The sequence below is a fragment of the Pantherophis guttatus genome, chromosome 1, assembly GCF_059756535.1.
Source record: "Pantherophis guttatus breed Tessera chromosome 1, ASM5975653v1, whole genome shotgun sequence".
Lineage (NCBI taxonomy): Eukaryota > Metazoa > Chordata > Lepidosauria > Squamata > Colubridae > Pantherophis > Pantherophis guttatus.
In genome coordinates this window covers 305,433,779-305,455,950 of record NC_142063.1, presented here as the reverse complement: position 1 = coordinate 305,455,950, position 22,172 = coordinate 305,433,779, and the positions used below count along the sequence as shown (strand labels likewise).

Genomic DNA, 22,172 nt, shown 5'->3' with positions numbered 1-22,172 from the left:
CAAACAACCAAGCTCAGAAGCATCAAGAACACCACAGTTCAACCCTGAGCTATATATATTCTCTTCTATTGGAACCTCTCAATCATAACTCCAACTCCTGTTCGGTCACTTGCAAGACTAGCTTTCTGTTTTGTCGTCATTTCCAGGAAAACATGATTTTTTCTGGAGGGAAACCACAGCAAAATCTGAAAGTAACTCCATAATTGCAAATTAAATCTGTTTTCAGAGAGTACTTCTTCAAACTGTTGTTAGATTGAAGATAAAGTTATATTTAAGGAACTGAAAGTCTTGTAAAAAGGACCTCATTTCTCAAGATCCATTCCAAAGCTGCCTTCTCTCATGTATTGGAATTCAATTCTAATAATACACAGAGCACCATATCTATGCTGGGATTGGTTCAACACACCTGGACAACAGAAGGTTGGGGAAGACTGATATGTAGACTTTACAATATTTTATCACTTTATCAATTATTCAAAAATCTAATATCTACACAAGTCAAAGGGATACCTTGACGGGTAAATGTAAACATGACAAAGGTTGATCCCCTTTAAATATGCATTAATTCTTTGAAAAATATGATTGAATAGATACTGTAAACTAAATCATAATGTGATTTGTTTAAGCTTTGGCATATCTACATGGGTTTAGTGAATAAATCATTGTTTGTTTTAGGGCAGCAAGCCTCAGACTAAAGCCAGTTTATTACTGACTTGTTAAATATACCATAATTTTAAGTGAGGTCTGAATAAGGATGCAGGGCTTTTTTTTTTGGTAGTTTTTTAGCTTATTTCTAGTTGGCTTTTGTTACTGATAGCACTGCAACATTTTAAAAGGAATGGATTTCAATGTTAAGGGCAAGTCAGTTTGCAGCACATTCTGGAAATACGAATTGGCAGCATCTGTTAAAACTGCAAGGTGTTTCAAATAGGTATCTCCTGTATCTCTAACTAAGAAAGAACAACTCTGGGCTCCTCTTTCAGATGTTCTACTGGAGATATGGATAGCGTGGAATGCACACGTTCTTCTTCCTATCTGCTCACAATCAAAAATATGCAAGAGACAGAATTGGTATAATTACAATTACAATCCAACAACTTTAGCAACATAAGCTACCAAAACTGTACATACATTACTGAATTCATTAAAAATAATTTATGGACTAAGAATAAAGTAAAGATAAAGGTTCCCCTCGCACATATGTGCTAGTCGTTCCCAATTCTAGGGGGCGGTGCTCATCTCTGTTTCAAAGCTGAAGAGCCAGCGCTGTCCGAAGACATCTCCATGATCATGTGGCCGGCATGACTAAATGCCAAAGGGGCATGGAACGCTTTTACCTTCCCACCAAAGGTAGTCCCTATTTTTCTACTTGCATTTTTTACGTGCATTCGAACTGCTAGGTTGCCATAAGCTGGGACAAGTAACTCGAGCTCACCCCGTTATGCGGCACTAGGGATTTGAACCACTGAACTGCCGACCTTTCAATCGACAAGCTCAGTGTCTTAGCCACTGAGCCACCACGTCCCTCCAGACTAAGAATACTATTTAACAAAAAATGTCCAAACTTAGTTGTCATCCTATGCACCTACTGCAAACGATTTCTTATTGTCTGATTAAGATTAATCATTCTGGCCAGCCCCAAAAGACTTTATATAGCATTTGGGCCTTAAATTGAATTGTCAAATACTCCTACAATAGATAAGAGGATGAAAGCTATTCATCTATTGTTCAAGACATGATGTTTACTGGAACCATCTGGAGATTAGTTCATTTACAGTGAAAAAAGACAACATCAGCAGCAAACATACTCCAGTTGAGAATAAGCTAAGCTATCTATGTATTGGAGCCCCTCTATGTGTACATTTCATCATTTTGAAAATGGCTCCACTTGTACTAAATTGACTGGTTGTATTGCTTCAGGAAGCATGGAAGAATTGGAATACTTCCATGGAGATCATGCAAAATCTTTATGTCATGCAAAAAATTAATACGCCAGGGAAAGAAAGCAGCTTCTTGTTTGACATGTTAATTTTCAACAAATGCAAAGTATTTTGATATATATGTTAATCTTCACCTACAGGTGAAATATATTTCCATATTCATTCTAATTTTCTCCATTTGATAACATGCTTTGAAAAGTAGATTCAGTCAGTATATTTTTCACTGTCTTAAAAGGTGTCATTCCAAAAGCAGATGAGAAAAAAAAAGAATTAAACCAAAAAGGTATCAAAGACAACGATCAGTTTTTGGTTGGATAGTGGAATTCTTACAGGTATGGAAAGAACATCTCATCTGTTTACTCATTTGATACTCACAGGTACATGGCCTCTGCTCAACAGAATTTTGATTTAGCTGTCAATAGCTACTAATATATCTATTCCCCTTATATTGACCATCCCCTTTTTAAAAAGCGATCTGTTAATCATTCAAAATATGGCATTCAAAATATTAGGCAATGCAGTGTCTATACCTGATTTTTTTTATATATGTGTGTACCTCTCACTGAAAGGGGGATGTGGTGACTCAGTGGCTAAGACGCTGAGCTTGTCGATCAAAAGGTCGGCAGTTCAGCGGTTTGAATCCCTAATGCCACCTAACGGGATGAGCTCCCATTACTTGTCCCAGCTTTTGCCAACCGAGCAGTTTGAAAGCATGTAAAAAGTGCAAGTAGAAAAATAAGAACCACCTTTGGTGGGAAGGTAACAGTGTTCCGTATGCCTTTGGCGTTTAGTCATGCCAGCCACATGACCACGGAGATGTCTTTTGACAGCGCTGGCTCTTTGGCTTTGAAACAGAAATGAGCACTGCCCCCTAGAGTCGGGAACGACTAGCACATATGTGCGAGGGGAACCATTATCTTTACCTCTCACCAAATAATAAATTTGTGCATTGTTTTCTATTAAGCAAAAACTTTAGAACCAAAGAAATAAATTATCACTGACAAAAATGCTTGGGAGTTGGGAATTTTGTACTGGACAATTAAACACAGAGCACTTCCCACAGCAAAGTATACCTTTTTTTTGGAGATGTTAACTACATGGCAGAACATAAGTTCTGCAAACAGAGAATTCTATTTTCAGTACTCAAAATAGGTCTGGGGGAACTTCTGCAGAGCTGCAGAACAGTTATCAGTCAGTGGCTATATTTGCGTAGAACACTATGCCAGATTTTATTTTTTTTTAACCAAGGCACAGTGGCCTAATTACACACAAGGCATAATGGATTGATCTGCACATGAGGTTAATCCAAGAGTTTGGGCAAAAAGCTATCATACAATCTTCTGCAAATGGATGGTCGCCTCAAATCCCATGAAACCAGAGATTCTGATAAGTCTGTGCACACACTCCCGAGATCACAGACAAGCTTTTTACAGTCCACAATAATACAAATTAACGATTTCTATCAAATGTACTAAAGAAGATTATATTAATCTTTCTCCTTTTGCATTATTTATTCTTTCCTGCCCTCCCTCTCTTTCTTAAACCATTTCATATCATTTATTATGACTTTATTCATGAGAGGGCGGATAGTCAAATCTTTATTGACACTACTATACTTAGAGAACTGTATGGAACTCCATTTACTATATCTCTAAAAGGATATTTTGCGGCTTGCATTGGTTACCGGTTGCCCTCCGGGTGAGATTCAAGGTCCTGGTGATGACCTATAAAGCCCTACATGGCTTAGGTCCAGGATATTTGGCGGACCACCTACAGCCAGCAACGATATCCCATCGCCCGGTTCGCGCCCATAGAGAGGGCCTGCTTAGGGTGCTGTTGGCTAGACAGTGCCGGCTGGCGGCCTCCAGGGGTAGAGCCTTCTCGGTGGGTGCGCCCACCCTCTGGAATCAACTTCCCTTGGAGCTCCGATTAGCGACTGACCTTCGCACCTTCTGTTGTGAATTAAAAACTTGGCTTTTTAAATCGCTTGACCTGGTCTGATGGGGGGTTTTAAGGGTTAAATTTTAAATTTTTTAGATTTTAGATTTTATTTTGTATTGTGGCTTGTGTTTTTATTATTGTGAGCCGCCCTGAGTCCATTGGGAGATAGGGCGGCATATAAGCCGAATAAAATAAATAAATAAATAAATATTTGAGAACTGGAAAGGATGGTGAAAAAGGACAACCAAAGTAATTCTGGTGATGGAGCCACTCTTCTGCAAGGAAACGGGATACAAGTAGTCCTCGACAATTACAATTCATTTGGTGATTGTTCAAAGTTACAACAGCACTGAAAAAAGTGACTTCTGACCATTTTTCATGTTTATGACCTTTTGCAGCATCCCCGTGCTTGGCAACTGACTCATATTTATGATGGCTGCAATGCCCCAGGGTCATGTGATCACCTTTTGTGACCTGACAAGCAAAATCAATGGAGAAGCCAGATTCCCTTTACAACTGTGTCACTAACTTAACAACTGTGGTGATTCATTTAACAACTCTGGCAAGAAAGGTCATAAAATGGGGAAAACTCATTTAACAACTGACTCACTGAGCAACAGAAATCTTGAGCTCAATTGTGGTCATAAATTGAGGCCTACCTGTACTAAAATAAGCAAAAAGGAAAATAAAAGAGTGCATGAGAAGTTATTCAAGCGTCTCGTTCAAGAATATACTCCAGTCCAACTGTGAGAAACCCTAGATATTGTCTCACCAATCCTGACCACTGATTAAATATTCTGATAAAAGCACAATATCTACAACATACGGGGTTCCAGGAGTATGTATATCTTGCCAAAAACATATTGTCAGTATATATTGCCAAATTCCTCTGCTGATAAAATACACATGCAAGCTGTTGGGGAAGTTTGAACACTGGCTTTCACCTGGACAAACCAGCATCCAATTCTATCACTGCAGCTACACTGTCTTCCAAGTATGATCCCCTAGAAAATTATCCTCAACCAAAAACTCTACAATCAATAACTGAGAGCCTACAGAAAGGATGACAAACCGCTCAGTGAATTTCAATCTGTACCCCTGTTCTTTCTCAGGGAAAAATTAAACTGTGCTCTGATATAGGGAAGTTGTTTTAAAAATCAAATGGATTAATCAGTTGTCTCATCGGTCACAATTCTGGAAATCAGTGTGCAGCCTGATCTGTACTGAATTTTCTCAATGGCATTGGATATCTAAAAGCATAGTTCTATGGAACAATTTAGTAATTCTGTGGAGGAAGTATGGTAATCCAAAACTGGCAAAGAACTCTGATAAAGCACATGCTTTGAAATAGAAAGTTCCATTCCAATCCACAGCATTATCAACTTTTTTTAAAAAAATCATACAATATGAAAAAAAAAACCCCATCATTGCTTAACTCCCTCTAGTCCAATCACTACAAACCAAGTCCAACATCACATGGCAGTACTACCTTGGGCATTAACAGTTCATTCATCCTGTATCAAACCCAAAATGGTGGTGTTTCTCTGTTGGAACCTGCCCTCCCATATTCCCCCATACTTAATTCATCTGTTTTTCCAAAATAAATTCATAAGAGAAAGATGATAACCCAATTAACGTTCTTCTAAGTAGAAGTATTCTATAGGGAGGCATCTGTGGAATATATTAGCTCCAACATATGTCATCTAAGTCTCCTCCATTCTTTCTGAGGAAAATTACCTAGAATATATTGGACCATCCTTAAACGGTGCAGAAGAAAGAAAAGGCTGAAGAATTGGGGAAAGGGCTGAGGTGCACTGCAGGCCACCCTGGAGATATGTGCGATAGGTATCTTTCACTTTCACTTCATGCGGTCCTGGGATAGTGAGATAAATTCAAGGTATTTTTTCTTCTTATTTTGTGCAAGAAAACAAATTGTTTAGAAATAATAAAAATTAAAAGCTACAAAAAGAGGAGTAAAATTGCTCCACTGATATAGCATGCAATAATCTCTGTGGGCTGTCATCCAATGGAAATTGGGCTACCCCTGCTCTATGTTCATCTTGGTAAACAGAAAAAAGGACTGAAGCAATTGTCCCCACTTTCTTTTTATTGTAGCTGTGAAGTCAGATAAAAACATGTCCACAGCAAAATCCCCCCCCCCCAAAAAAAGGAATAGGAAGCATAAAAGGTATTGGAGATAAGGAATTCGAACATAAAGTTTCTTTTATGTTTTAATTCTTATATATCAACATCTAGGGTTCGTATTTAAATGGAAACTGGATAGCTGTTTGGTAACATGATAAAGTATTCCCTATATTACCCAAGTTATTTCTGAATTTTCATACAACAGGAAATCTGAAACACTCAGTTTTGTGTCCTTCAAGCTGTATTTCTTCTGGCCACTTTATGGACAGATCTATATAATTATTTTAACAATAAGGCATAGAAATAATTAGGTATTGCTGCCTTCCAGGATGTTTAATTTTACCTATCTTTCCAGTTTGATCAACAGCTCTAGTATACTATAGTTAGAATCCCCTCATCCAAATAGTCCCCTAGCCGAACCATGCTTAGCTACCGAGACATAGTCAGCCAGTTGTTGCCACTTGCTGAGAAGTAAGTAACACAGAACCCAGGAAATGCTTAGGCTGGAACACCTAATTGTAGTTTACCGGTAATCTATATATGCTTTTGCCTTTAAGTATGTGCTTCAACATGTTTACTTTTAAAGGCTGCCTTGCAACTTCAACTGTTAGCTCGGACAAAAGACACACAGCATCCATAGGGGTTCAAATAAACTTATAGCCACTAAACACACTACATAAAGACTTTTCTTTTTTTAAAAAAAAGATAGAACTCATTAATTTCTCTGTATATATCAGAAAAGGGCAAACATTTTATGCTGAGATTTGGAAGAGTCTGCCAGAATATCATGCCATTTGGCAATTAAAAGAGAGCCTTTAACCATAAAGGAGAATATTTGTAGCTCTGGGGCTGAAAGGAAGGATCCTTGGTACTCTTTGAGTTTGGTTGTTTTCTTGTAGACCTTTCATTATCCAAACAATTTTGCACTAGTTTGGGTAATGAAACATCTGCAAGAAAGCAACCAAGCTCAGAGAGCAGCAAAGACCCCTCAGATCCTTTAATCTCCATGCTCTAGTAGCTTCAACATAAGACTGGTTTCTGCACCTAGTTTAAAAAGACACATTTTCAAAATGATAGCAACAAGTCAGAATAATTCAACATCTGATTATTCTGAAATTCTTCATGGATTTTATAATTCTTAAATTTTATTTCAGGAGTTGAACTGATACATGCCACAGAAATATCCTGGTGTCCTAAATACTGCATGTGTGTGTAGAGTCAGTTTGGTGTAGTGGTTAAGGCACCAGGCCAGTTGGCTGACCTTGTGCCAGTAACTCCCTCTCTTAGCCCTAGGAAGCAGGCAAACCACTTCTGAAAATCTTGCCAAGAAAACTGCAGCTACTTGTCCAGGCAATCACCAGGAGTCAACACTACCTTGAAGGCCCCCCCACTTATCAAAAAAACCCCCTGCATATCTGTGTTTCCCAATAGCTTTCACTGCCTTTGTATCTCTATTTCCATTCTCATTAGACATTTTTCAAAGGGAGACTCCATTGTGTAACATCTAAAGCTATTTGTTCATTTGGGTCACTATAGCAATTAACTTAGCTATGCTTAGATGACTGTGTTATCACTAACTACTAAAATGGTAAATAGTTCCTTTATTTTGCAGACATTCAAAACTCTAAATGTATTGTTCCCAATTGAATCTGACTGCTGATTAATGTGAATTCCACTTTTTTTTTCATTTGGGGGGGGCGGTTTCCTTCATTCTTAATATGGAAGGATGAAGATAAAACATAGAAGAAATAATTTCTTAATATTCAAATAGATAGATGTACATACATACACATCTTTTTCTTGAGGTCTTTTAAGAATTCTTATGTACACTAAAAAATTAATTATGTTGTTTAATGTGGAAAAAAGCAACTAAACTAAAGGATTTTAAAGACACGGTTCTTTGTTAGGCACTAATTCCAGAATTCCAATTTCTTTTTTCTTCCTGTTCTTAGGTCTCTATTTTTATTTTGTATTACAGTATTGTAATACAATTCTTAATAATTAGGGTAATTGGGAAAATGTCTAAATGACATTTCTTACGCTACTTTTCCCCAATTTTGCAAATCCCAGATGCATTGGAATTATAATTTCCAGAAATTCTGCAGTATGAAATACAGTTCTAGAGATCCTAAAATATACTATTTCAGGACAGACAGAATATAAGGGACAGTAAACAAAGAGATTGTGTTAGTTTCAAGTTCAGATAGAATGGTTTGATAAAATATCTTCCATAAAACTTCTACTTACCTATTTAGAAAAGACAACAAACAAAATCTGTAAAATGGAAGGCATACATAGCTAGGATAATCTAGGGATTGACAGTGGCTTCCTGGGAAAGGTAGGGTCTTGGCAAATGTCTAATTATCCAAGACTTCCATAGCACAAAAGAAAACCTTTTCAATATTCCAGATTGTACCAGTCAACTGACAGAATGATCATTCCATGAGTCAGTACATAATAGTTGGTCATATTCTCTGAAAAGAGTGGGTGGTGATAAAATTAAGAACCTGCCTAAAAGAATGAATGAATGGTTACAACCTTGTTCCCACTCTCTTCCAATCCACACCAAATAATAAAAAAACTCTCCTTTCCCCTCCTGTTTCTTTCAACATACTAAATGTATCATTTTATACTATGGTAATGTCTTTAGAAAAATCAAAGGATCAACACATTGGGTTGGGCAAATCTTATCAAATATTACACAAGGCTTCACACTCTTGAGAAACTTCTCTAGATTTTGTAACTGCTGAACTGCCAATCATCTATTGCTTAGAATTGTAGGAAGCAAAGGTTCTCAATCAGAATCATCTGTTTTTAGAAATAGAACCAAAAATAGCAATTGGTCAAAGCTAGTGAAACAAGCCAGCCAGCCTGTGCTGAAGGGTAGCCATTAGTGCTGCTAAAAATGTTATACGGAAACACTCCTCTATACTCAAGGTTGCCGGCTTAAGAGAGCTACAGTCCCAGTCCTGGATCCACATTATAATCTCTTTCCACAGTACAACTCACTAATGAGGACCTACAAAATCCTTCAGAAGATGATTCATCCAACTCCTCTCTTTTGATCCTAGTCTGAAGTTCAGTGCTTTAAAGTTGCTTTTTGATGGTGTTGCAGAAAAGCCAGAGCAAGGCTTGCTTTATTCTAAAGAGAATAAAGAGTATATAATCTTCTACAGATAAAACACAATGAATGCAAAATTTTTAAAGCTGCAACTCAAATAAAGACTGAGTTGGAGACTATGGCAAGTCTAAAAAAGAAAATGGACTGTAATAATCTCAACATAAAGATAAAGGTAAAGGTTCCCCTTGCACATATGTGCTAGTCGTTCCCAACTCTAGGGGGCGGTGCTCATCTCTGTTTCAAAGCCAGAGAGTCAGCGCTATCCGAAGACGTCTCCATGGTCATGTGGCCTGCATGACTAAACGCCAAAGGTCAAAGCTCTGGATTATGCAAGTTAACATAAAGTTCATACTAATTTTTAATTATTGGGGGTAATTTATTTTTCTTTTGAGCCATGAAGTAAGTACAGCAGAACATGAAGCCTGCAAAAGAGCTTCGCCAGTCTGTTGCATTCTCTAAATTCATCACTGCCAAATGTCACTATTGTTAGGAAGGAATCACTACCCAAAAAACCCACAGCTGGGCACTTCCAATGCCTCACTGACACCACTACCTCCATCTCTGCTGCTGCTCTGCTAGCCACCAAACAGCTATTCCTTTGCAAACTGCAATTAGTTTTAATTTATCAATGTCCTTTTCCCCTTTAGGTGTGTGCATGCCTGCTCTCTAATCTTCTAATAAAAAAATAATTCAGGTATCACCCCAAAGTCTTGTTTGTACTAGTGGTATTTGATAAATTTTGAGCCATAGTTTGTGCTTCCAAACCACCATCCTGCATAAGTTAGTCAGCTCAAGAACACTGTGGTCATGTAAGTAATTTATTTCCTAAGCATAGGGGATTCACTAAACTCACTTCTGTGGTCTGTGTATTGCACAAACGTGCTTGAGCTAGAGCCCTACAGAAGTAGCTTACATTCAACCTCCTGTAAGTGGTTTTAGGAAACTCAAATACTTTGGCCACCTAATGGGAAGGAAGGACTCACTAGAGAAGAACCTAATGCTGGGAAAGATTGAGGGCAAAAGAAGAGGAGGACGACAGAGAATGAGGTGGCTGGATGGAGTCACTGAAGCAGTAGGCGTGAATTTAAATGGACTCCAGAGGATGGTAGAGGACAGGAAGGCCTGGAGGAACGTTGTCCATGGGGTCGCGATGGGTCAGACACAACTTCGCAACTAACAACAACAAAGTGGCTTTAGAGACTTAATTGTGCAGCCACAGTTATTGCATCTTCAAATGCACTAAATAATCCCTGATTAATCTTTTCCAGTTTACAAAATGTCCTTCTTGGTCACTTGGTTTTCCTTTACTGAACACAAAATTTTCTAGAGCAGATTACACAAGTTCATATCTTATTGGTATGTTGTCGCCCCTGTAATGAAAACACACAATTCATACTCTACTTAACTGATGTATGTCTTTAAAAAATCCAAGTTTTCCACTGACTTCATGTTGACAACTCTTTTAAGTGTTTCTGCTTTTACAGCTTATCAAGAAAATGCTTTTCAAATTAATACAAACTACTTTTTGAGATGCAATTTAAAATATAGACCTCACAGCCACAACATCTGGCCCAATCCTTGCATATTTTTATTTTCCTCCCTGTCTTTTCCTCCCTTCTCTCTAAATTTGTTGAGTATTAAGTGGCACAGTGGTTAGAAATGCAGTACTGCAGGCTACTTCTGCTGATTGCCAGCTGCTGCAGTTCAAGTCTCACCGGCTCAAGGCTGACTCAGCCTTCCATCCTTCAAAGGATGGTAAAATGAGGACCCAGATTGTTGGGGGCAATATGCTGATTCTGTAAACCGCTTAGAGAGGGTTGTAAAGTGGTATATAAATCCAAGTGCTATTGCTATCAAGTAGTCTGCTGAAGAATTTTAGAGAACCATTTTGTTCATTACTTCATGGCATATTGCTTGGTTCCCAAAAAAGTAACACCCAATATAGTTTTGAAGTTGGACCACTGCAGACTTTTAATTTTTTTCTACCATCTCCAAATATATTACAAGTTTCCTTATATAATCAAGAAAGGCTTAAAAAATCCTTAATTCTACTCTATTTGTTACTAGAAAGGAAAAAATGCCTCTGCTAGGAACTGATGGTAGAATGCTATGTCTGGTAAAGAGTGGCATTTTCCACCTACTTCCTAGAAATAAGAGCTAGTCAGCTGCAGAATGAAATAAGGATTCTTTGATCGGCAAGTGTATGTACAAGTGGCTATTTTTTGCTCCACAGAGCCTTGAATATTTCAACTGATAAGGTGGCTGAGCTAGCAACAAAATGAACTTTTGTGCGTACATGTGTATGCACACACATATTTATCCACCCACTCACATTGCTGGTTGGTGATATGGATTTATATTCTTACATATTTTCATAATATCTTCTGAACTGATGTTACAAAAACATTTACAAAGCAAACAAAGCATGAAATACGTGATTTCTCTTGCGTGTTTTAAAAATCTTCTGCAAATCGGTCCTAAAGCATTTTACAAAGTTCAAACTAAATAGAACACATTACAGATGGACAATTGAGCAAAGTTGGAAGCTGCGAACACAATACTTACAATTTATAATATATACTAGTCACAGGTGAAATCCAGTTGGTTTTCACCGGTTCGCCTGAACCGTTAATAAATTGCTTAGGCAGTTCGGAGAACCAGTTAAAAATAAAGTGCAAGAGAGGTTTTTTTTCCCTCTCTCTCCGTTCAGTTAATAGCTCCACTTAACAGTTGGAGCTGGAATGCAGCCGATATACGCTGAATCAAGTCAATAAATAACAGAAACTGACAGGATTAGGGCAGGGAAACCCATCAATCACCCATCTAGGGATGGGATTAACCTTTTCCAGGAAGAAAGGCAAGATTACAAACATTTTCATTATAAAGAGTATTAAGTAACACTTCTGTGATCAGCTGATACTTCCTGGAGTTTCCCAAGACTTTTTATAGCTTCTTCCTGGGGGAAAAGATACAGGAGGGGACAATGATGCAGCTTGATCATACAGGCTGTGAATGTGTGTCATGTGACTGGGTGGGAGTGACATTGAGTTGGTCACACCTACCCACCCAGTCACATGACCAAGCCACGCCCACAGAACCAGTAGGGAAAAATTTGGGATTTCATCACTAATACTAGTTATTATTTGATTTCATTAAACATTAAAGAAAAAAGCCTCAGAAAAATGTTAAGACCTAAGAGAAACCTATTTGGGAGATTACAGGTGTTTTTCTTCCTATCCACCCATTCTTGAATCCCCTCCTTTCGATTCTATTCCAGTAGAAGATCCCTCTGCTTTCAAAGGTGCTTTTTCAAGAGGCAACTGGACTTTTTCTTTGAAGACGTTTCACTTCTCATCTAAGAAGCTTCTTCAGAGCTGAAGAAGCTTCTTGGATGAGAAGTAAAACGTCTTCAAAGAAAAACAAGAAAGTCCAGTTGCCTCTTGAAAAAGCACTTTTGGGACAACTATGATTTGGATGACCAAGAATCTCCATAGGCATCATTCTTCTTTCAGAATATGGAATAATATCCTCAAGACAGTATCCCAAATAATTGTGTTAATAGAAGTGTATTCCGTTAAAAATGTTTTGTAATTATGCGAGAAAGAATTATACAGAATTAGGAAATCACACTCTTATTCAAAACCAATTCTTCTCTCTTCTAGAGAGACATTTCTTTTTATGATAATTTTTTTTAAAAAAAAAAAACACAAGCTAGGTTCTTATAGAGTCCGCTGTCATCTAGTTCAGGGGTCTCCAACCTTGGCAACTTTAAGCCTGGAGGACTTCAACTCCCAGAATTCCCCAGTCAGATTTGCTTTGCTGGCTGGGGAATTCTGGGAGTTGAAGTCCTCCAGGCTTAAAGTTACCAAGGTTGGAGACCCCTGATCTAGTTGTCCCTGAACATTTTTAAATGTTTTCTTCTAGATGTTTCAATATTCAAATAAGCAAAGGTACATTTTATTTGCTACAACATTAATAATTTCAGCTTCATATTCTTTATTTTCTAGTTTTCTTCAGTCTAAAACATTAGAATATTTGGGGCATTTTAGAGTCAATAGTTTGCTGTTTTTGGATGTGCATCTATATATGGGTGCACTCATACACACAAACACTACTATTCTTTCAATGTACCTGCTAAATCACCCATAACCTATTGTGTGTGCTTAAAAAAGCAGTGGAAGAGTTTTATTCTGTAGATCTCACCTCTCTTTTTCAGCACCTTCCCTAAATCCACTCTAAGGAATTATGGATTCCTCTAAAGAAATATATGGGATCCAACATTATGGAAAAGAAGGGGCAGCCCTATTGAATCAATATATAAAATCAGAAGCAAACATGACTCAAGACATGAATCTGTTGAATTACAATTTTTAAACAACTGAAACAGTACCTTCCATTCATCGGACAAAGGTATCAACAGCTGGGGGAAACTGAAAAACTATCAAAAGACATAACAAACAGAACTTCTACAAATGTGGTTGGAGGGGCAGAACATTCCAAAGAGGATTGAACATATTCAATTGCCACATTCCATTGTCAGACGGTAAAAAGAAAATGATGGTAAACTACAAAAATATTTCTCAGCATCAAAAGGAGAATAGAAAACATTGTTCTAAATTACCATGCAAAAAACTGAAAGTCTACACCTATTCAAGTAGAGTTACTCTGAATAAATTTCATTTGCTCTCAATAACCTGATGGGGTTCATTATATGACCATCCCCCCTCTCATTGGTTAAGCTTCCATGTGAAGAGTCCAGGAAATAGTATCTTCAGTTTCAATCGGTCGTGTTGACATCAGTGATCAGGAATCATTGTACAGCCGTAAGCAATTAAAACATTACTTCACTGTGAAATTCATGATATCCGACGAGATGAAAAACAGATATTCTTGGGAAAACAATACATAAACAGCACCGCAGAAAACATCAACATTGTGAATTGTTTATACACTAAAGATTTGAAGGGAGAGGGAGAATTTACTCTTTTACAAGCATTGCTTTTATTTGAAAATTAGGAAGAGCATATTTAACATCTATATGAAGCTGCTAGGTGAGATCATTTGTGGCTTCAGGGTGAGATATCATCAATATGCTGATGATACCCAGTTATACATCTCCACCCCAGACCACCCCAGAGATGCCCTTTCCGTGATGTCCCGTTGCCTGGAGGTGGTGCGGGCCTAGATGGGTAGAAACAGACTCAGACTCAACCCCTCCAAGACTGAGTGGCTGTGGATGCCAGCATCTCGGGTTTCAGAGACCCCATCACTTTTGATGGGTGGGGAAAAACTTGCCCCCATTGATAGGGCTCGCAACTTGGGTGTCCTCCTGGATGCTCGGCTGTCCCTAGAAGACCACCTGACGGCCGTGACCAGGGGACCTTCGCACAGGTTCGCCTGGTGCGCCAGTTGCGCCTTTTCCTGGACTGAGATGACCTTTGCACTGTCACTCATGCCCTGGTTACTTCCCGCTTGGATTACTGCAATTCCCTCTACATGGCCCTGCCCCTGAGATGCACCCGGAGACTCCAGCTGATCCAGAATGCAGCCGCACAGGTTGTTATGGGAGCCCCTCGTTACTCCCATATAACACCTCTCCTGCGTGAGCTGCACTGGTTACCAGTGGTTTTCCGGGTCCGCTTCAAGGTGCTGGTTCTCACCTATAAGGTCCTACATGACTTAGGTCCGGGATATTTGCAGGACCTTCTCCTGCCTGCCTCTCACCATCCTGTTCGCTCACATAGGGCTTCTCTCCTCAGGGTTCCGACGGCGAGCCAATGTCTTCTGGCGGCACCCAGGGGTAGGGCGTTCTCTATGGGTGCTCCCACCCTCTGGAATGAGTTGCCTACTGAGCTCCAGACGGCTCCTGATCTCCACTCCTTCCGCCGGGACCTGAAGACTTGGCTGTTCAAGCAAATAGGCTGACTCTGATTCTGGGTTTTATTACTTATTATTTATTAGTTAATTTGGTTTAAAATGGGATTTTGTTGTACATGTTTTTAACTTGTGTTCACCGCCCTGCGTCCTTCTGGAGAAGGGCGGCATATAAATACATTAATTAATTAATTAATTAATTAATTAATTAATTAATTAAATAAATAAATATTTACTACTGATTCCTAATTTAAACATCAGATAATGAGTTTCGCTTACCGTAGATAAGGCCAAATACTCATTTCAACTTAAAGCATTGATAAAGCAAACTCTGGCCATCCAGAGATAGCTAAATTACAATTTCCAACATCCCGTGTCAGTGTGGCCAATAGAGAGAGATAATGGGATTGTACCTGTAAAACATTTGCAGTATCTTAAACTACACTAAGCCAAAATCAAATAAATTACATTATGGCACACTTAAATACATGCATCTTCCTCAGAAACTGTTCTGATTCCCATTTATTATGCACACTCATGCAAAGAAATATTTATTACTGAAAGGCCATAAGTCCTCAATATCTACCTTAAGCATACACATGTTTCCTGTCTTGGATGTCTTGCAGTAAGACAAACAGCGTATTCAACATGTTAGGAATCCTTCTGCTTACAGCCTTCCTCAATATGTAGTCTATGGCCTCCAATGGTCATCAGACTGAGAAGTCTGGCATCATATATGCCACAAAGTAGCTTTAGCAGAAGGTCTAATAAAGTTTGATACCCTAAAACAATTACTTTTCTGAGGTATGCAATTAAGTGCAGATATTTCTGTTTTCCAACTACATGAGTTGATACTGAAAAATCCCTACTTTTGTCATGAAAACAGTTAGTAAAAGATGTCCATCAGGCTATGAAAATGTCATCTGGTCTCAAGCCAAAAAAACCTTATGACAAATCAGTGGCTGGTCGCTTCTCAGCTGTAGTCTAGAACTGTAAAGGAAGTCTTGGTCATCAAAAGACTGACTTGTGATTTTACAGATCATATTGTTTGACCTCAATGGTTTAAATTTCCTTTCTTTTGCAAGACAGCCAACTTACAATATAGTTTCCTTAGCACAATTGTTCCTGACAAATGCTCTGATATTATACATGCAACTCCTAAAAAGTTCAACTATAAAAATGTTCAATTTATTTCTTTTACATTTCTCATATGTTGATAAAGCACAAAATTTTGAAATCAGTCCTGGCTTAGTGGTGAAATGTTTCATAATTTTCTAGTTCAACTTTTTGGCCTGGGTTCAGTGGGTGTTTATTTTACAAGCAATGTTTTCTCTGTTCCCATTTGTAATGTAGAATTTGTCCACCTGGTTTATTTTACAGGTATGCTGTAACTACTTCAGAATTCAAAGTCTTGGACTGCAAAGATAAGTACTATATACTATGCTACTGCATGGCTATTGGCAACGCTACCTGAGAATTCTCCCAATACATCTAGAGGGCATGATGTTGAAGGGGGCTGCCCTGTGGGATACCCACCTATATTATTTCACACTCTCCAAATATTACATACTCAAATACTAACCCAAAAAACCCTTTGCAATGTTCTTATGAAACAACATTGAATAAGATCATTATTAATAACTTGATAATGCTCTGACTAGCAGCACCTGTGATTTTTTACCTTTAAAACCCTTTGTAGCTTTGGGCTACAATGTGAGAAGGAATGCCTCTTAAGAGAAGTGCCTAATCAATTTCTAGAATCAGGGCTATCGTTCCTCAGGAACAGGCTTCTTCTGTGGGAGTCTCCCAACTCTGGGATGTCTCAACTGTAGAGAGAGCCACCAAATATCTACTTTATAGGACTATTTAAGTTTAGATTTTAAAAGTAAAATTAAGAATAAACTATCACCCAGATGGGTTTATTTTTTCAGCCCTCTGGAGATATTTATCACATTTCATGTATAATTTCTGAAACATCAATTTACATATTAATCATTGCAAGAAAATGAAACTTGCAGCAACTTTAAGACTAAGAGATTTATTATAGCATTAAATTTCCTCATTACATGTTATAGTAACAAAGGAAAATAGAGATGTCTTCTAGTCAAGCTTAACTCTTTGTCTCTACGTGGATATATAGATGAAATTTCCTTGCCACAAATACAATTATTTTTTTCCAGGACATTGGTTTTTTTTGTTTTATTTCCAGAATGCCTATAGGCTTAGGATTCTTTGGGATTCTCCCATTAAAGTATTAATCAGACCCAAACCTGTTTAGTTTCTGAACCCAAAGAAGATGAGCCAGTTGCTCCCACCTGCTGAAATCTATCACAACGAAAGCCTTCGTTTTTAAGATGCTACAGGAATCTTTATTGTTTTTTATGACTGCCACCAAGTATGCCAACTACTTGAACCCCATATGAAATCCTAAATCAATAGCTATTGCGGCTACAAACATTTCAGATAAATATTCCACTATTGCATTGTATTGCTTCATTGAGCCACTAGGCCCCTAAGAGCCCCAAAAACAAACACAAATCCAGCACTGCAAATCTCCAATTGGCATTTGGGATGTTTTATGTCGATTACTAAGACTCTGCTGCCTTTCTTGTAAAAAAGGAGGGAATTCGAAAGGGTTGATATAAATCGAATTATAGAATTTACTGTGTTTCCCCCAAAATAAGACCCTGTCTTATATTTTTTTGAACCCTGAAATAAGTGCTTGGCCTTATTGTCATGCACTCAAAAGCCCAATTGGGCTTATTATCAGGGGATGTCTTATTTGGGGAGAAACAGGATACTATATTTAATTCTAGTTAAAGTCTGGGTCCTTGAAATTTTATCAAGCCCTGCTATTTTTTAGACATTTAATTAATGCTTTAGCTGTTAAAAGAAAGCCTTTGGAGTCAGAACAGCTCTAGAGAAAGGTTGATCGTATGATTGCAACATGTTCTAAAGAACTTTAAATAACAGATTGATTTGATATATTAATATGGAGTTACCAGCCAAATGTCCAGTTCTACATATGTCATACCTTGATTCTCTGTGACTTTAAGAATAAAATTTTATTACCCAAACCATAAATTGTCATGGTTCATGTATTAGATCTTCACATAAATCTTTGAAGCACAAAAGTTCAGATTACAGGCCTAATTCTATGTATTCAAACATTCTTAAACTATTTACCGGAAGTACAATGAATCAATTTCCACACAGATTCTGCAAATGGGCCTGGGGACTCCCGAGTGATATGGAACCCATCAAGTAGCTGATCTGATTGGTGTCACCAGGATGTGGGGATTTATTGTTTGTTTGTTTTTTACTGGGGTTGTATCTTCATGAGCTTACTGTAAATAAATTGGGTGGCCACCTTTCTAAATTAATAAATAAGTCTCCACTTTAGGAAGAGAGGAGGACCTGACTTAAATGGCTTTAAAAAGGAGTAAGCTTCTCAATGTTTACTGGACATTAAACCAGAAGCATCTTGCCTTTTAGTACCAATCTATGGAAAATATGGGTAGAAGGGGACTAAATAGTTAAATCCTGCTATTGACTGGCCACTGTGAGACAAAAAGTTAAAGGTTAGCTTTAGCCCTTTCAAAGCCAGTGTTTTCTAAAGCACTGGAGCCTCAACATTCACACAGTTATGCTGCCTAGGGAACTATGGAAGTTGGGAATTTAATAGACCCACCCAGATTAGAGAAGGCAGAATAAGACAGACTTTGTATATGATGAGGCAGAATTCTTTTTAATGAATTGTATTTGATGCTTCTCAGATGTCCAGTCATTAAGGAAGTGAGTCATAGACTGCATAACCATTTCCCAAGTATACTTTGGCTAAATCTTTTTTGATCCTAGAAGCATCATGACTGTGAATTCCTTCATTTAAAGCATTCTGGCACAATAAATACTAGATTAATTCTCTGAGCGATATCACTTAGGGGCCCAGAGCATTACATACAAACTGCAAGGATCAGTGGCAATTCATAGTTCTGGATGCAAAAGGGATAGTTTAGAATTTCCTTCTTATTTTGCTTCCCTTGCCTCCATGTAGATGTGCCCCAAGGAGGGGGAAAGGCACAATCTTCCTAGGCTCCTATGCTCTCAAATTATTCAGTCCTTCCTTGCAAATGTTTCAGTTCAAAGGACTTCTTTCAAGGCAGAAAGCAATGGCCTGCAATAAACAGACAGGATGCCTTCCTACCAAATTAGATGATGCCATTATTCCCCAATCAGAGGCAGCAGTTCTGGTTGCCCATTCACCAATGAGAACTAACAGGCAACTCAAAAGTCAGCCCAGGCATCGGGCAGTGCAAACAGCTACATTTTTTTCCACTGTAAGGCCAGAGTTGGACGGTCACATTAATAGAGCTGTTTGTAATGTCTTTTAGCTGTGCAGAGAAAACAAGAGGGGAAGCAGGTTCATTTTGAAAGCTCTGTAGCAAGACAGCAAATGAGGCGATTAGTAGAAGCTGCTGTAGTGAGACTTCTCAACAAACAGAACCTTTGAATAATTCAACATGTGCAAGTGAGCATAAAAACAACTAAAGCTTTAGACTCTAAACTGGATTTATTTTTAAGTCCACACTCTAAGATGGATTTATTTATTTTTTCTTCAGCACAACCCTTGTCTGGTTCTAACTAGATCAGAAAGGTACTTACCTGTCCGGCAGTGTCATAAAGCCCAAGAAGGTATTGTTTGCCCCCAACTGTCACACTGACTGCAAAAAGAAAGAGAAGATGAACTGGGGAAGGGGGATCAACATATTTGGTCTCTTCTCTCTAGAAGAGGACAAGCAAAGGATCTATTTCAATCACTCATCACAATTCGGTGGAAAAAACGGGAAGGGGGAGGAGGGAAGGGGGGAATCAGGCATTGAAAATACAAAAATACACATGCACTGCTGGTTCTTTGATAGCATGAAAGACTACATTAACACTTTTTCAACGTCACAGCATCATCAGTAAAGATGTCCAGAGTGCATGTTTCTCAGCCCCCATTAACAGGCATGTGCTCAAACAAGACCAAACTACTGCAACTTATCAAAGTGCTTCTAAAGAAATATTTATCCTAAAGGTTTTTGTTATTGTATGTCGGGTCTCACTTGGTATGACTAAAGATCTTTTCTGCTAATAAAATAACTTTTACCACTTTGCTCTTTCTTCCAGGGGGGCTTTGTCATTGGAGAGGGGGCAGGCGGGGTACTTTTGGTTCATAACAAACCAGAGTACAGTTGAAAGATCCCATCACTTTTCCCTTTCCCACCTGCCATAACTAACACAGTCATGTAGAGAAAGGAAGCCCTCCAAGGGAGGTGGGGGTGGGGGACGCTGTAAATAAGCCATTTTGAGGAGCTGCCACAAACTGTCCCAGGAGCAAAAGACAATTCAAGCCATTATAAATTCCAGCTTGACGTTCCCTAACTCGGTGCACCCCCAGCTATTCTCAAAACTCGTTTGACACATTCTGGAAGAGTCCCCAGTCGGGGAAGGCTGACTCGCGTTTTCGTTGAAGGACGGCTGATGGGAAGAAATGAGCAGAGAAAGGGGGAGAGAGGAAGACGCGGAGGGGGAGAGCAAAGTTTTTGCTGAAGTTCCTGCTTTGCTGCTTTTCCTGCTAAGGGGCGGGAGAGAGCGACCGAGGCAGCCGGGGAGAGGCAATGGGTGGCTGGGTGGAGGGGGTGGGTGGGTTCGGGAAAAGGTGGTAGGGACACACTTACTCAGCACTTGCCAACAAGACACAATCCGTCCCCTTTTTACCTGCGTAATGGTCAAAGACGGTGGGCACGTACTCCTCCGGGAAGGCGTCGTTGGCATAGCTCATGAGCAGGCAAGTTTTGCCCACCGCTCCGTCGCCGATCACCACGCACTTCAGCATGACTGTCGCCGCCGCCCCCGTCCCGTTGGCCATGATAAGGTTTCCGAGCCGATCGTCATTTTAGAGAGAGGGAGAGCCGAGCAGGGAAAAGGCGGGGAGGGGCCGGGGAGGTGCGGGAAAAGAAGGAGGAGGAGAAGAAGAAGAGGACCGGGGAGCCGTTCACGCGCCGAGCCGGGAAAGTCTCCGCTCCTTCGGTGGCATTTCCAGCTCAGCCACTCCGGAGTTGGGCAGCCTTAGACTGCGCCTGGCAAGCAGGGCTTGGCTCGCTCGCTCGCCCGTTTCAGCAGGCGCCACAAATCACCGAAGGTGGCATTTCTTCTGTCCCTCGCCGTGGTCGGAGTCCTCCTCCTCCTCCTCCTCCTCCCCCTCTACCAAATTTGGCTGACAGGGATTTTCCTCCCCTGCGCTCGCCCCAGTTAGGCGCGATGACACAGGCTTTCATAAGACCAGCAGCAGGCTTGGAAGAGGAACTTAGAGCAGCAAAACCCGCACCGAGACGGGCACCACTTTCGTCCGGCTCCTCCTCCTCTTCCCCCGCCTCTTAGAATCCAAACTGCTTCGCATGTGCCGGGTAAGCCCTCCTCCTCCTCCTCCTCCCGCCCTCCCTCCGTCGCTTTTCCGAAGGGAGGAGGGAGAGAGGAAGGCCCAGACTCCCTTCCAGAGCGAGGGTGGGAGTGGGATCCCCGCTTTACTTTCCTTCTGCTCCCTCCCCTGCTCCCCTCCCCTCCCTTGGCTTCAGGCACCACTTTTCCAACGCGCGCAGAGAGCAGGCCGCCTCCGCCTCGGCCTCGCTCGGGAGGAGAAAGGAGGAGGGAAGCCAAATACTGTACTGTAGCTACAGGAGAGTTGAGGGCTCCTCTCCAAAGAGCCCGCAGCGCCGAGAAACGTCGACGCCTCTTTGCAAAGTGCCTGCCTGGTTTGAGCGATGATGTCAATAATCAAGACATACTAACAATTGAATGTGATTCAGGGTTCCCTCCCCGCAATTCCCACAACAGAGTATTATTTTTTTGCACTTTTCTATTGGTAAAATGTTTTAGAAATCGTTCTTGATTGCGAGTGAGGAATTGCTCCTCAGAGTCTTTCCTCCCATTGGTTAAGTGCGGGAGGGGAGAGGAGGGGGGTGTCATGTATATTTATATGAATTTGGAAGCCCTTTTTAAAAATTGAACGCTGGGTTATAAACTGTACCATCGGGAAAATATCTATCAATGTCAATTTAAAATCCTTTAGCTAGCAACATCAGCAAAATGGAATTGATGTTAGCAAAGTT

General features: G+C 39.7%; 1 protein-coding gene across 3 annotated transcripts in view; it reads right to left on the bottom strand.

Annotated features, from left to right (window-relative positions):
• RHOQ (ras homolog family member Q) overlaps positions 1-21,584 on the bottom strand; it is a 29,616-nt gene extending 8,032 nt beyond the window's left edge. Inside the window, exons 1-2 of one of the 3 annotated variants that reach the window (XM_034427642.3) lie at positions 20,782-21,584; positions 19,684-19,742 (exon numbers count right to left, since the gene is read on the bottom strand). In XM_034427642.3, coding sequence (XP_034283533.2) covers positions 19,684-19,742; positions 20,782-20,932 — 210 coding nt within the window. In that variant the 5' untranslated portion in view covers positions 20,933-21,584. Of the gene's footprint in view, positions 1-19,683; positions 19,804-20,170; positions 20,301-20,781 lie in introns of those variants that run through there. The other 2 variants (XM_087883243.1, XM_034427643.3) reach the window with 2 other exon arrangements.
• Positions 21,585-22,172: the final 588 nt, after the last annotated feature.